Source organism: Gouania willdenowi, chromosome 5 (assembly GCF_900634775.1).
Source record: "Gouania willdenowi chromosome 5, fGouWil2.1, whole genome shotgun sequence".
Lineage (NCBI taxonomy): Eukaryota > Metazoa > Chordata > Actinopteri > Blenniiformes > Gobiesocidae > Gouania > Gouania willdenowi.
In genome coordinates this window covers 17,668,685-17,685,352 of record NC_041048.1, presented here as the reverse complement: position 1 = coordinate 17,685,352, position 16,668 = coordinate 17,668,685, and the positions used below count along the sequence as shown (strand labels likewise).

The 16,668-nt window shown below is 37.5% G+C and overlaps 1 protein-coding gene across 3 annotated transcripts in view; it reads right to left on the bottom strand.

Annotated features, from left to right (window-relative positions):
- The window catches only part of bsnb (bassoon (presynaptic cytomatrix protein) b), an 80,764-nt gene extending 67,198 nt beyond the window's left edge, over positions 1–13,566 (bottom strand). For all 3 annotated transcript variants that reach the window (XM_028445736.1, XM_028445737.1, XM_028445738.1), the window contains exons 1-2: positions 13,244–13,566; positions 3,999–4,389 (exon numbers count right to left, since the gene is read on the bottom strand). In XM_028445736.1, coding sequence (XP_028301537.1) covers positions 3,999–4,389; positions 13,244–13,422 — 570 coding nt within the window. In that variant the 5' untranslated portion in view covers positions 13,423–13,566. The remainder of the gene's footprint in view (positions 1–3,998; positions 4,390–13,243) is intronic.
- Positions 13,567–16,668: the final 3,102 nt, after the last annotated feature.

The following is a 16,668-nucleotide window of genomic DNA, read 5'->3' as shown; positions in this document are numbered from 1 at the left end:
CTTGTGAGCCAGTCACAGCTGAGCTGATAACTACAGTCATCAGCAGCATTACTCATAAATGTCAACAAGAAACAATTACCACGGAACAAATGAAATTCAAATGGGGTATCTGAGTCACCAACTTTGATTAAAATCAAAAAAAGAATGCCTGCTTGCACAGGAAATACTGCGAGTCCTCGGAGTTTAGCTGTTGATACGTTAAATTGCCTGAGAAATACATTAAAAGGAGACAGCAGCCACTATTGTATGTTACTACAACCTGCATAGTTATAGTTAGATTAGCAACAGATCCATTTCTCAGGTTTCACCAGGTTTTCTTATTTATATATATATATTTTAAAAAAAAAATTAAAAAAAAAGTCATAATTTGCTCAGTCAGGAATATACTTTTTCAACCATTTTCCATAAATCGGTTAAATAAACAGGATCCCAAAAATATGCAAGTGGTCTTTTTTAATAAATCACACTGCTTAGAAATAGTCAGACCAAAAAAGATTTAGACTTCGAGACTGATCCCTTTGCAAACCAAGCCAGTTACTGACAGTTTAATGCTGCGTTCACACCGAATGCGTCTTCTGCGGCACCGGACGCATCTACCGCACAAAACGTACCACAGGGTCCGCAGGATGAAAAAATGTCCCCATTCGCTTCATACGCACATCTGAAGCGAAGCCCCGCCCACCAGCGACACATCCAACTCGGTGAGTTTCACTGCCTGCTGAAACGAGGAGCTGCGCTTCCTTTTCTCCTCTCACAAACATAAACCACCAGTGAAAAAATATAGTGTGATTAGCAGCTAATGCTATCCTAGCTCAGTGCCGATTTTCAAAAATGAAAACTACAGAGAGAACTTTTAGCTGCTACTACCACCTCCTCGTTGATTCTCCTCCACGCCAAATCCTTCCTAGCCCCGTCCTGGTTATAAAGGCCGTGTCATACAGCTCCAGGTGGTCACACACAGCTTCTACTCTATGGTTGAATGGGTGAACAGACCGGTGTCTGTGTTGATGGCCTGACGTCACCGTCAACAAAGGCTCTGATTGGCTTTCGTCATGTGAAAGAGTCGCAGGAGTTCAATATTTTCAACTCTTGCGAATGTGCGGATATGTGTAAAATCGGGAGCACACTCGCATGGCCAACGCACTTGATGTGCACAGATCAGACTGCACCGCCGCACTGGAAAGATTTCACATCTGGGACGCATCTATTCATTGACTTTGTACGTTATCTGGACGTACGGACATTTCATGACGCATCCGGTGTGAAAGCAGCATAAAGCTGATATCCAGAGTTTCTGAGAAATCTATGTTTATGTATGATTCTTTTGAAATGCAAAAAATACCTAACTAGTCTTTTACTATGGTCTACTGCAGGTGGTCATTCATACACATTAATGTTTATAAGTCCCTCCTTCGTCCCATAGATCCCAATACAAATGGAAACGATTGGCGAGTGCGCCCAGCCAATAGGCTTTGACTTCCTGTTTTTGTAACTGTCAGTCAAAGTGAATGTGGAACTGTGCACAGAAACAAGGCCGCGCGTCACACCAGCCAACAGGTAAATATGATTTTGGCTCTTACCTGACCCATAGACCTATATCAATGCGACCCAATGCGACCTTGTTATGTTCTGCGATGCGCGTGCAGAAAAGTAGAGGCGTGGCCTCTGGTAGTTTGGCAGAGGAAGGGGAGGAAGTGAGGCTGTTTCGGGCGGGACATCGAGAAACTCCGGATATCAGCTTTAAATCGAAAATATTTCTTTTTCTGGGATTGTGGCAATAATCTCATTACATCCTGTGTTCCGTTTTGCGAAAGAAGTATTATTTTGTAACTGATTGAAACAGATGTGTTTACTGGATTAGGCCATTTAATTTCATATATCCAAAGTACAAACCACAGGGACTGGACATTATATCAGGTGACTTTGGGCAAACAGCAGGTAATTCCTGAATAAACGGCGAGTCAAAACTTGATGGATGGAGAGAAATGATACAGTTTCAATCAAACCCACAAAGCACAAACTGCACAAGGAAATCAAACAGAAATACAGATAGTCTGTTTACAGCTGGCTATTCAAATGTGGGGGGAATCTGACAATAATCCAGACATTAAAAGCAACATTTGGGTGAGCTCAGTGTACGTTTTGAAGAATTTAAAAAAAAAAACAAAAAAGGAGTGGATTCTTGTTTTTAAAATGCAAAAATTTAGACTAAAATTCAAGGCATTTTTCTGTATGAGGGTCAAGAAGAGATAAGCAAAACTTTAAAAAACAGTTTTTTTCATTTTCTGTGTCTAAAAACAAAAAAATAAATGTTAGAAGACAGGAACAATGCCCGTTTTTTTTTTTTTTTTTTTTTGTGCGACCAGAACATGCCACTGTGAAAATGGCATTTTCCAGTCATGTTTGAAGACGGTTCTGTGTTGAGAGAGAGTTTTGGTGCTGCTGTATAACAGAAGACATTCATCAATCAGTGCGTTGTTTTTCGAAACAATGAAAAAGTCTGTCTCAGGGAAGAGGACATCATTAAAGAAAAACCTCTTCCACATTCACTTTGGTGTGATATGTGTGATGGCGTGCAGAGTTTTCTGCAGATGACAAGCCTTGTTTTGCCATGTCAAAAATCACATCAGAGTATGGTTCCAAAAACATTTTAGCCTGACCTATAGAAACCACAGGAAGAAGTAGAATATTTTGGTGCTTTTGCCAGAAACACAACACCTTCCTCATATGCAGTCGCACCATATGAAAAAACTGCTTTATTTTTGTTTCTGGCTTCTAACATCTAGTTTTTGGTTTTTACAAAAAAAACATGAAAATTGCATAACTAGCCAAAGTTCTCCTCTATTAAATCTCTTCTTTTATATATATATATATATATATATATATACATATACATACACATATATATATATATATATATACACCACTACCATCACTACCATACAATAAGGTGAAGAGAGAGCTAAAAGGAAAACAAATAGTTGTCATGAAAGATTTAAAGATGAACACGTCAACAGTAGCCTGTATGATGTGCTGAACATTAAATATACATGTATGATTCATAAGTGTTTATATTCCCAGCTCCATGTACGGGAAATATTACTAGAGAACATAAAGGCATTGTGATGCCAGCTGCCTACAGCTTCACAAAAACCACAAGGACTTCCTCGTCTGTGAGCCTGGACAAATTAGTAAAACATTTGCATCTAATTACTGTACATGTTTCATACTTAAATCTACAGTATTTTTCGGACTACATAAGGCGCACCGGACTATAAGGCGCACCGGTTTGTTATTATTATTATTATTATTATTATTATTATTATTAAGGCTCATTAAGCGAAACAAAATAGTCAGATAAGTCAAACTTTATTCAACTCATTAACAATAATTCTCAACATTGTTCAGGTTTAACACATAAAGTATAGAACATTACACTCACTTTCAGTTCAGTATGTTGAAGCACAGTACTGGTACATATCACTCCATGAGGCGTCTGACTACGGTAGCCCTGAAGCGCCAAAAATCCATCAAGTGGTGCAGCTTCATAATTGACCAAAGTTGTACGAAAACATTTTGACATATTAATTTCATACATAAGGCACACCTGATTATAAGGCGCACTGTCGATTTTTGAGAAAATTAAAGGATTTTAAGTGTGCCGAAAAATACGGTATGTGCTTGGTCAGCAAACATTAAAGAGTCCCTCATTTGCTTTGACTCTCTACAGAGTTGGCTCCGTCTGTAATGATGCATGCCTCAATTCCTTTCCCATCTATTGGTAAGGTCACAGCTGCCTTTTTTCTAGCTTTAGTTTCAATGTTGCCAGCTCACTGATCTGTGGCAGATGTTGACTGTTTTTGTGAGTCAGGACAACATCACAGCAGTGGATGCAGATGCACCACATATACACATGATAGCTATGACAGAAAAGAGGGAGCCTTCTACAATACAAAAAGCTCCAGGTAGAGCTGGGATAATTGAGCGGTGCTGCCTACCTCTGTGAGGTGCGGGTTGGGGTTGAAACCACACTGCTGGCACACCATGCAGCGGCACTGCGTGCAGGTGTTGAAGTTTGGCTTGTCATCCCCAGTTCCCATCAGGTCTGTGGTTTTGCAGACAGGACACAGTTTGCTACTGGGCATGGGTGCGATTTGAGGCACAGAGTAAGGGGAGGTGGGAACACTGCTTCGGTCGGGGGATACAGAAGGGGACCGTCCAGTCTTGCTGCCTCCCACATCCACGTGCAGGCTCCTTCTGGCCACATGACCCTGGCCCTGGTCTCCTTGCTGTGCAGCATGGTGAGGTGTTTCATGAGCTGCCAATCTGTCTCCTGTACCATGGTCAATATGGCTTCCTGCTTTAGGTCCAGGGTCTGACGGTGGAGGTCTGGCAAAAGAAAAGACAACACAAAACACAGTAGATATTAGTATTTGTTCCTCTGGAAGGGTATGTGACTAATTTAATAAAGAAATAATGTCTTGTAAAAACAATGTATTAACATGTAACGGTAACACTTTACTGGTAGTTTACATAAGGCTGACATCACGCTGTCATTATTATGACTTGACACCTGTCATTAGCATGAATAAGGTGTCATGAAGGCTGTCATTAAGTGTCGTTTGTTACCCTAAGCCCTAACCCTTGGTTACCTTAAACCGTAATCCTAACCCTACCTAACCCCACTAGATCCCTCCACCTAACCCAAAAAAGGCCAACATAGCTCCAAAGTTGTCATAATTTAGCAAAACACACGCAATGACAGCCTTCATGACACCTTATTCATGCTATTGACAGATAATGTCAGCCCTATGTATAAAACTTCAAGTAAAGTGCTACCCTTATAACCAAAAAGTAGTGGAAATGATGGGAATGAAGAGAATTGCACTCATGAAAACTTAACTGGTTGTTAGAGTTTTTACAATAAAAATAAGGAACAAAATAGGAATAAGAATAAAAACACATTTTTGAGAGTTTAATGTGTTATCTCTTATTTTCTAGTTTTCATCATTCCATTGCATTAAATTGATACCAGATTTAAAGATACCATGTGTGACATTTTGGGGGGACTTGAAAAGCAAATGCTGAAGCTTTGAAGTCTTTGCTTCTGGGTCTTTTCTTTGTGTTTGGGTCTGAACAATTCATCAGCACTGTAAACTTTTGGCTTTCTTGCCCACTTTGGACTTGAGGCGGCATCTCCAACAGTTAAATGGGAATGCAGGGTTTCCCGTCATAACAACTTAAGACTTGTTATTTCATGGTCGTCAGCTTCAAAGACTGCCTGAGCAGTGGCTCTGCTTTGCCACTGAAGAAAGAGTAGACATAAAGAGGAGAACAAAGGCATTATAAGTTAAGCGTGTTTGCAACTGTGAGTCCCTGTAGATGGTTTCAGTTACTGAACTATTTCAACCTTTTTCAACTTTTTAGAGTTGTTTGTGATCGCCACAGTTAGCCCATTAGTATAATAAATCAATCAATTTCTATCAACCGGTCAATAAGTGACTTCTGGTCTCCACTGGGACCTAGACATGCACGTTGATGAAACACTATGTCTAGATCTAAGTCTGACACAGGAGAAAGTAAAAATGACAGAGAAAATGTGAATCATTGTGCAAATTACCAAATAAATTCAGTTACCAAATACACAAATGAAATGCTGCTGTATTTGTGGGGGCTCACAGTTTTCCTATGTTTATATCATATAAAATGTGATCATTTACATTCATGATCTCAAATTGTTGAAAAAACTCTCAATTTCTTCAAAAATCCTGCAATTTTCCTCAAATTATTCCACAAAATCTTTACAAATAATATTAAAAAATGGTCACAAATTAAGGAAATACAAGTGAAGATCCGAAGCACATAACATTTCATTTATAAATGGAAGTGTAAACTAGAGCAGGATAATGTTGAAATTGTTGAAAAAAAAAAAAAAAAAAAAAAAAAGAAATTGCTTGTTTTGCCCACATATAATCTACGGGCCAGTTGAGATCAAACTAGAATGTATTTGGTCCCTGAACTAAAAACGAGTTTGACACCCCTGATCTAAAGCATCTGACATGACTGAATAAGATATTTAGTAGACTTCAATGTTTATTAATTTTATACATCCTATATAAAGCCAGTTTTTGTTTTTAGATGCTCAATATTAATGTTAAGGTATTTAAGTTAAAATACTGTCATTTGCGACTTTCTTTCAGTGTCGTTGCAGAAAATCTCTTAACAAAAAACTCAGATTATAAATCCCATGTGAACATACGTATGTTGTATATTACACTCTCACAAATATGGCTCAATAATTTGAAAAAGTAACCCAAATGCAGGGATTCTGAAAGATTAGATGGAATCAAAAAGAGACATTATTACTATATTTTATATATAGACAATAATTTAGCTCATTGCTAATGAGAAAAAAATGAGGAGATTAGATAGGATGGTCAAAAGGTAGGGCTGGGCGATTTCTCTGCTTTTTTAACGAAAGATTTGAGTTTCAATTTGATATATTTTTTTTTTTTTTTTTCAATGCACTTAAAAATGACTGCAGACATCAGATATATTGTCAAAAGTGCAACTTTATTGCTGCAATTGTCCTCAAGAGTTAAAATGCATAGAATAATCTCATAATAAAAAGTAAACGAGACTCTGTCATTCAACAATTTCAAGCTTTAACGCAGGTTTAAACAAAAGTGCAACAGAAACTTCACAGTAGCTTCAATTTTCTGATTAAGAAATTAGATAACTACATATTTCATAACATATAATATTACAATTAAAAAAATAATAAACTCTTCTCTTAGCATCTCGGCATAGTGTGAATAAAACATTTAACATGCCTCTGGCACACATATAGCCTACTCAAAGGGTAAACACATGTAAACAAAGAGGCGGCTGGCTCACATCAGAACACAAAAAAAGAAAAAAAAAATATTAAAAAAAAATAATAATAATTGTTTTTTTTTTAACTTGAATTAGCAAAATAAAAATTGGTTTTATCTACAAATTCGATTAATCGATTAAATTGATTTTTTGCCCAGTCCTATCAAACTAAATGTGTCTCCAATATTGGTTGGCTTAATATACAAATTCAAAACAATTAATGTAACTTAACATTGTAAAATGTAGCTAATTATTGTCTCCTATTGTCAAAACTGTGATAAAATGCCTTCTACAGCTTAAAATAATCCTGTTTCAGTAAACTTCATATATACTATATATAAGTATTTTATTGAGAAATAGTACTGTTAGCTTGTGGCAAATTTAGAAGAAAAAAAAGCCTAAAAAGGAACTAGGAACATTTCCCGATTATTTTTAAATTTGTGTTTGGGAACCACTGCTACTATTATAAATACAAATGGTATAAAAGCAAATAAATACAAACCTTGAAAACAAGGAACGATAGCTGGACAATTGTAATCCAGTTTTGAAATACCCAATATTACAACTGCACTTTTGTCAGTGTTCTCAACCCAAATTAAATCCGGTTGTGTTCTTCAAAGCTTTTTACCTACTGTCTGTTACACCCGCACCGACAACCCAATGAAAAAAATCAATGGTTCTTACTGGCTTTGTCATTTTTGAAAAGTCACAATTCCACGAACATCTCACTTATTGATTAAAAGCCTTTTGTTTCAAGGTTTTGACTACATTATGTGCAGCTAAATCCATACATCAAGCCCACATTTATACAGAGAACCTACAGAAAGCCTATACTTGTCAACAAAAGCATATTTCTGGAAATTCTTCTTGTGCAAATCCAAACGTTTGCTTTGTAAATATATATAAAACCATGTGTTTAAAGGAGCATGAGACTCATAAACTGTTTCTTATGAAGCATTTTTTGTTGAAACAAGACAAAAAAAGAAGTGGCATTTTCCTGAACAATGCTTTAGTCAAAGAAACATGTGTCTGATAACTGGATACAGTACATCTGTGGGTTATCTGTATTCCTATAATGGTGTTTGTTTCTCATTGATTTATAGCTCTTTCCTCTCCGCTGAGAACATAGCTGCTTAGCCAAAGCTTCTGACAGAAAACCCATGTCATGCTTTCAATTCAGAAAGATTTAAAGGTCACCGAAGAAAGGTAGAAGATGAAGCACGCAGGCTTGTGTTTAGACATACCCTTTGTTTTATAGTCTAAAAAGCATGTCAGAGGCATTAAGTAAAGAATAAATCCACTCGGAAATATTAGCTCATCAGAACAATATCAGTAACTCACATGGTGGAAACATTGCGCCAAAAGACGGAAAGAGGAAGTGTTCGTTTCCGCATTATAATTATTCACCAGGACAGATTTAATCTCCTCACACAGAGGATGCTGGACACTCGACTGCAAAACATGGTTGTTTTGTGTCAAAACCAATCACTGGGGCTGGGGATAAACAAAGGAGAAAGATGTTCATTCGTGTCATTTTCCATCATGAATTAGGAGTAATGCATTCCCGTCAAAGATGTCCTTATCGGTTCAGATTTATTGCTCGAGAAACAGTGCATTCATTTAGAAAAATAAACACGATACAAAAATAAATCAACACACAAATGCTAACAATAACATATTCCATTGACCAACATATGGTGTTACAATAATACACTAAACAACTTGAGGGATGTCCTCGTATTTTTGCTCTTACTCTCACCAACCCACAGAAATATTTTTTGTTAATGATAATAGAGGGTTTTCACGGCGCGTCATCTACCGCGTCATCAACCAGGAAGTCGCCATTTTGGAGATAAGCCGCAGGTTTACAAACAGCACACAAATGAGCAAATCCCGAATTTTGAGAGGAAATAGTGAACTATTGTCGTGTTTGTGGCTGTACTAAACGGTCAGAACGTGAAATACATGTGGGGTTTTATAGACTGCCAAAAATTATAACAAATCAGGGAAGAACAATGTCTGCATTTTATAGTCAGTAGTTCTACATCAAGAGAGCAGTGACATGAGACTATTGATGTATGTGCAAACCCCGTCGGCCATATCTCCCGTCTTGAATTTAAATCCAGCTTCAGGTAGTCCAGTTTGTTCTCCAGGGAGCGGACGTTAGAACACAGGATGGAAGTAAGCGGCGTTCTCTGATGACACCGCTGGTACGAAGCTCCACTGCTCCACAGGTCGCTGGATGTAGCCGGCGTTGCAAATGATTACAACTGACTGACTTATCTGCCAATATATATACGTTGCTAATGCGAGCCTCTGCAGCCACAGCCTCTATAACTCATTTTGAGGCGCTTTTCTATGATTTATCCATCACAGAGTACACCTCTGTGAGCCTCCAACATGTAGTGTCAACAGCCGCTTACCTCCAAAATGGCCATGCACCCGGGTTATTGCCCAGAAAGTGACGTCAGTGAAAACCCTCTATAGAAGACGGAAATCACCAAAATAACTTCCTAAAACTGAAATAGTTACACCTAAATAAATCTTGCGTGATTTTGGCGCTATTTAATTTGAGCAGACCATTTCGACTTCTCAAGCGTAGAAAAATACAATTATTTACAGGATTTAGCCTAATAATCCAAACATAGCGTTTTTTGCTAAAACTTTGTCAGTAATTACATAAAATAAGGGAAAGCTGATGAAATAGAAATTATATGGAAATGGTATACCCTGAAATGAAAATTGGGACAATTTGAAACTTGAAACTGGAGGTGCTACTGTTGATGCCTATTTCTACAGCTTACATTAGGGATGTCCGATTCCACTGTTTTTCTAGAACAAGTAAATGTAGGAGTACTCCGAATTGTGTAATCACTGATAAGAGCATCTATTAATGCAAATACAGATGCTATTAATTCTTTTTTTTAAAAAACACAATTTTGCTCATTTAGTTTTTATGTCAAACAAACATCTTGACATTTGAACTTTTCATTATAAACATTTTTTGTCAGTAAACAACTGTAATAACGTGGCCGGCAACACGCACTGTTCAACAAGTGCAAAAGAAAAAAAAACAGGTCTGAGTTATTTAATGAGCCATTTGTAGTTTCACTTTACCGTACGTGTGAACTTTCATGACCTAATTATTTGAGACAAAGAAAACAGCTGCTAAACTAAGCTAGTGGGGCGAACTGCTGATCGCTAATAGACATAAACAAACTGGCTTCAAGTCTGTAGCTGGTGGGAAAGGTGAAAGAGCTGCAGGTTGATAGAGTCAACTATTGGTATTAATTTAATATTTATATGCTTCAGACGACTTACAGAAGCCGAGAGGGTTACAGTACGTTGGTATCACAAGAGATTACGTCGCAGCAAATTTGACATCTGTTGCTAAACAGCTTGCTAGACATCCAGCCACCTGTTTTATGGGAAAAATAACATGGGAATGTGTGATGTGGTCTCAAAACCTGTAAGTGAGAGGGTTTAGTCTGTGTCACATACTGTAGCTGTTTCCATTTTATTTTGCACGAAACCCAGGACGGTCGTCTGATTACATAGCGCAAGATTTTATTGAGATTTGAGCAAAATTTGACATATTTGTCTGTTTTTTACACCAGCTACCCATATTCCCTAGATAAATACACTTTAAATGTGTGATATTGTTCACAAACATGCACGTGATGTTTTTTTGTGTTCAATGGAAAAGAGAACAGATCAGACTGCTTTTTCCATTTAATTTTGCGTTTTTCATTTTGTTTTCTGTAATCACGGTAAATCGAAGTCCCTTGCAGCATTCAAACACTCAAGTGTCTTTGATGGTCATAGCAACATGTATCATTCAAATATCGCCACTATCTCACATGCAGCAGTTAGACTTCTGAGGATTTATCAAAATATATGAACAGCCTTTGAATATTCGTTTGAGTTATATGACCACCATTTGGTACACATGGGCTAGGTGAAATACAGTGCTTTCCATTGCCGATTATAAATTAATAATGAGGACATATAGTGTTTGAACACTTTGTCTTAGAGCAAGAGTGCTTCCATTATTCTTGTGAGTTTCATGATCTATAGCTTTGATTAGGTTCTAACAGACACCATCTTTTTGACGGAGAAAGTGCACGTCTCTACGGCTGCTAGACAAAAACAATTTGGAAGCTGCAGCAGCAAACAGTAGAAAGGAAATATTCCAGACTCGTGTCAGACTCAGAAAGCCTTTCAGTTGTTTTCAGGAAGGCCATGAATGTAAACAAAGCAACAAATATTCAATGAAAAAGCTTTTTATAAAAAGAGTACCAAGAGCTGATGAGTTTTGTTCTTCCTGATGAATAAAATATTCAAATGTCATACAGTATATTTTATACTAGGGTGTTGAAAACAATCGTTTCAGCGATATATTGCGATATTACATCGCACAATTGTCGGATTGATTCAAGATGCATCCATATTGATTTTTTTTTAACATTTATTATTATTATTATTATTTTTATTTGTTTTAACCTTTATTTAACTAGGACAGTCTTTTCCACTGCAGGAGACATTGTAACTAGGAGTGTGACGATATCTCGATACGGCAATATATCGCGATATTTTTTCGCAAGATCGATTATCGATATGCTCACGCTATCGTTTTTTTTTTTTTCATTTTTTTTTTTTAAAACCTTTTCTGCTTTTTCAGTAAAATGTGCAGGTAGGTCTTCACATAAATTTTGTCACTGTTTTTTGAAGGAACCAATATATTGTTTACTGGAATATTGCACTCTAATGGTTTCACTGGTAAGAAAGACCCTATTTTTTGTTTACACAAAGCACTATTGGAGATACTTATTCATTTACATTGGTATGTTGACACTTATTTACAGAAATGTTGCACTAAAATAGTGTCACTGTTCATAGGACACTTTTTCAATTTACTGTCTTTCAGAGATATAAAATAAAAATTGTATTCTTTCACTTAATCTTTTTTTTCTTGTTATGTCACAGATTATCATAGATTGACTTCTGACCAATACATCGATAATCGCAGTATCGTCATATTGTGAGATAATCGTTATCGTGAGCTTTGTATCGTGTATCGTATTGCACCGTGAAGTACCCAGAGGTTCCCACCTCTAGTTGTAACTGCACAAAGAAGTGCCCTGAAACCTGGGCACGTTGACCATCTTGTGTTTCTTCAATAAAATCTAAAAAGAAAGTACTAACTTTCTGAATTTATTTGTTGTTCTAGGTATTTACCTCAGTTAAGTTGCAGAATCTTAATACCTGACTGTTTAAGGCATTTACATGGAAAACATTCTTTGAAAAAAAAAAAATTCTCACCAACTAACGTTTGGTGTTTTACCAAAAAAAATATAAGCAGAAGGCAAGCGATGAATATTGATGTTTACGCTTTAGATCGATTTGACTAAATCAATGATCGATTAATCTTTACACCCCTATAATATCAGTTATATGCGGAAGTGAAAACTAGGGCACAACATCAGTGTTCAAATTAACTGACTAAACTAATCTGTGGCGTAATTGAGCTCAAACTACACTTGTATGTGGCCCCTGAGCAAAAATGAGTCTGACATGGCTGATCTGGACAGACAGATTTTGAAACAACACATGGTTTTATGTGTGATGAGCTGTGCATTGACCAAACAGACTAAGATCTCTGAAGAAAAGATGGAGCAGCAGCTCCTCTATGGAGAAAATTGGATATTTCCTCTGGTGGAAAAGGGGCTTTTAAAAAAAATAAAAAATAAATAAATCCCCATGAATGGAGTGTGATGACTGAGACAGCTCAGCTCTGCTCTCCACTCCTGGTCCTGTGCTCTCAATGACGCTGGTAGTATCTGGTGGTGAAATTGACGTCGTGGTTACAGACGTCTCATGGCCAAAAGGAAGATGATTTGTCACAGGGAGTGTGTGTGCAATGATGAACGCGTCTGGGCTCTTTTCACTATATTTACATCTCTAGCCTATGGACATAAGGTGCATATTTCTCTCTACAGTGTCTGTATTTTCTTGTATCCCTACAAAGATTGACATTCGCGTTATTGATCATAGAATAGTCTCGATGGGCGGAGAAATCCTGTTGATCGGTGTTAATTGTAGCTGGAGATACGGTGATGTGTAGTGTACATGAAAGAAGGCGCTTATGGCGTTTAACAACAGGACAGTGCTGTCAAAAATCATATATATGTCTCCGATAAAGGGTGGTGGCAATGACAATGATAGTGAAATAAATAATTAAGCACCCATTCAAGTCTATATACACACACACGCAGTCGGTTGATCTATATCTACAGTAACAGCCCTACATGCCACCGTGGAGACTCCCTGGTTTCTCCCCGCTCTGTAGCGTCCGACCAGCGGCTACCTGTTAATCCCCGGCCCGGCTGCAGCTCCGCTCCCGCCGGCTGGCGCTCCGTTGCTGGGCTTGATGAGCTGTCCAGAGCCCGCTGGTGCTGAAATGGAAGCCGGAGCTCCCTCAGCAGGGACGGCGGCGCCGGGCTGTCCCGCCTGTCCCTCCCCCTCCATACTGGCCTCGTTCCCCATCGCCTCGGGAAAAGCTGTCGACGGGAGAGAAGCGACGTTTCGGATGGTCGTACAGCAGCGGACTAAACTCGGCTAAAACTCAGAGGTGCTCGTCTTCCGCCATCATTTCTACGGTTCAGCATCCTGCACGGAGCACGCGCGCTGACGGATAGGCCGCGAGGGCGCGCTGACGCAATGGGTGGTGACTGGAATGGCCCCTACGTGCGCGTTCACGTTGCAGTAGCCTCCAGTCACAACGCAAAAAATGCTGAAAGCGTTTAGTGCGCATGCTCAGAGACAGCCAGGCCTGCACAGTAGCTGAATGCGCGTCGCTCTCGTTACCGAACGTTTGTTGTGTAACACAACAATACAAGAGCTGCAAGAGGGAAATAATCCACTGTGGCAAACCCACAACATATAAGATTTGATCAATAATGCTCTGCATCTTTGTCAATCAGAAATATGACTGTTGATTGTGCACAAATTTACAGTGAAACACCTTCAGTCTGAAGCTTATCAAATGATTTGGGCCCCTATTTAAAATACTAGGGCCCCCCAAGTGTGTAAGCAATGTTTAAAGAAGGGGGTCTAAATACTTTCCCCAAACTTTCAGGTGTGTTGGAGCATGCAGGGCAATATCTAAAACATGCAGGACAGGGGCTCTCCAGGACGTGAGCACCCTGTTATAGAACATGAGTTGTTATTGTATCTTGAAAGAATGACAAAACTATGATGTAAATAGTTATTTCCATCTGAGATCGCACCTTAAACTCACAATTAGGAACTAATTGTACATAAATAAAACAGAATGCAAATTTAGTCCTTTAAAGCATTTTGGTCTCTATGCAACAGTGTTCAGCAGTTAGTTATTTTAGTTAGTCATGTGACTAAAATACAATGTAGTCAAAATGTAGTCATCAGGGCTATTTCAGTCTAGCTTTCATCACCTGACATTTAGATTTTAGTCAACTAAATCTGTTACAGATATAGTTGACTAAAATATACAGGATAATAATTTGTGCGTTTTTTAAAGCCTTAATTGCCATTTATCAACCTGATATTGAAACCCAGACAGTGTAACTCCTGATGGGATTGCGTCCCATGTGGAGAAATTCTAATTTTGTTTTTATTATTAAACAAAAATGTACGGTAAATATATTTTGATATCATTTTTGTCAACATGATTTGTTTTGGTTTTTTCATTAGTCATAGTCTAGTTGTTGACACTGACAGCTGTAGTTGACAAAAACTATGAGGAAAATGTTTTTTTATAAATGTAACACTGCTTTTTAAATGAATTGACTTGACGCAGATGAAGAGATTTTGATGATCAAACACATTTTGTGGACTTAATTCGTACTGGATAAGATCAGGTTTGGGTTATCATGGTTCAGCTTTCTTCACTAAAACCCAACATAGGGATGATGTAACATAGTGATGTAACTCAAAACAAATACTTTTAGCTCCCACTCAGGCCACTTTTAATGGCATGTCATTATCGTGAATGATTAAGAGACCATTGGGTCAAAGCCAACACTTTGGGTTATACCAGGAATAAAATGAATTCAACTTTCCAAAAATGATGTCATACTGAGTGAGCTCTCAGACGGTTAATGTGAAGTATCATCATTTTATCGGTTCAATGACAAACATTTTAGATTTAAATGTAAGAAAACCAAGTATAAACACTGTAAATCTAAGACGTGCATATGATCTTAGATATTGTTTTTCATGTATCTTTACATTTAATCCCATTGTTGTTATAATGGTTGTTTTAATGTAGTTAGAATAAATCCTTGTTACTTCGTCCTCAGCTCAGGCTTTTCTTCACTGCTCTCCCTAGTGTAAAGCACCTCGCACTGCAATGCAACCGACTCACACACAGAGGGCCTTGACATGAACATCTTGTTCTTAAAAAAATGAAAAAATATTTACAAATACATGGTCAAAAACACCACACTTTTTCCAGTTCTTTACTGAAAATGATTCTGTTTATTGTGTCGTTGAATTCTGAAATGAAAGCATATACGCAATTTCAGCTGAAAAAGAAATGATGGAATCCATGAACAATACTGTTCACCTGATGCTCATGAGGGTCTGTTACCACGGTGTGTTCCAACACTGCTTTTATGCAGACAGAGGGGGTTGTAAGTAGTGGTGGGAACCTCTGGGTACCTCACAATACGATACGCGATACACAGCTCACGATAACAATTGTCTCACGATATGACGATACTGCGATTATCAATATATTGGTCAGAAATCCATCTACGATAATCTATGATATAACAAGAAAAAAAAGATTAAGTGAAAAAATTACATTTTTATTTCATATCTCTGAAAGACAATAAATTGAAAAGGTGTCCTATGAACAGTGACACTATTTTAGTGCATCATTTCTGTAAATAAGTGTCAACATACCAATGTAAACGTATAACTATCTCCAATAGTGCTTTCTGTAAACAAAAAATAGGGTCTTTCTTACCAGTGACACCATTATAGTGCAATATTCCAGTAAACAATATATTGTTTCTTTCAACAAACAGTGACAAAATGTCTGTGAAGACCTACCTGCACATTTTAGTGAAAAAGCAGAAAAGGTTTCGAAAAAAAAAAAAAATCGATACTTTATCAATAATCGATCGTGCGAAAAAAATATCGTGATATATCGCCGTATCAAGATATTGTCACACTCCTAGTTGGAAATAACGAAGAAAAGTTGGAACACCTGTAGGATTTATTAGTACCAGCTTTCAAGGCTGATTCAACCTTCATTACTGCAGAACAGCTTTAAATTGTTAACACACTTCGTGTTCCTGGAAAAGGGCCCGTTTATACTGAAATGTACATTATTTTTTAGTTTTGGGTAACCAAACCCTTTTTTTAACCTCTGGCTGTTCAGTACTTACCTTTGTACCATTTGTTCATTGCATGACTTGAATTGCAATAAATTACTGGAAAAATTAGGATGTTGTAAAACTTTTGACCGGTAGTGTATATCAACAATTTTCAGATCCACTAATACATGTGTTTTATCATTTGGTGTGTGTGTGTGTATTTATCGTGAGTTACATTTGTCGCAAAAAGAAATGCACACGCCGCTCGATCCACAAGCATAATTGGAAGATTTACACATGATATTTCATGATAAATACACACACACACACACAAATGACAAAACATGTGTAAATTGTGGATATATTTGTGGATCTGACGAATACATGTGAAAAAAAAAAAAAAAAATACATGTGAAAATTGTGGATATAT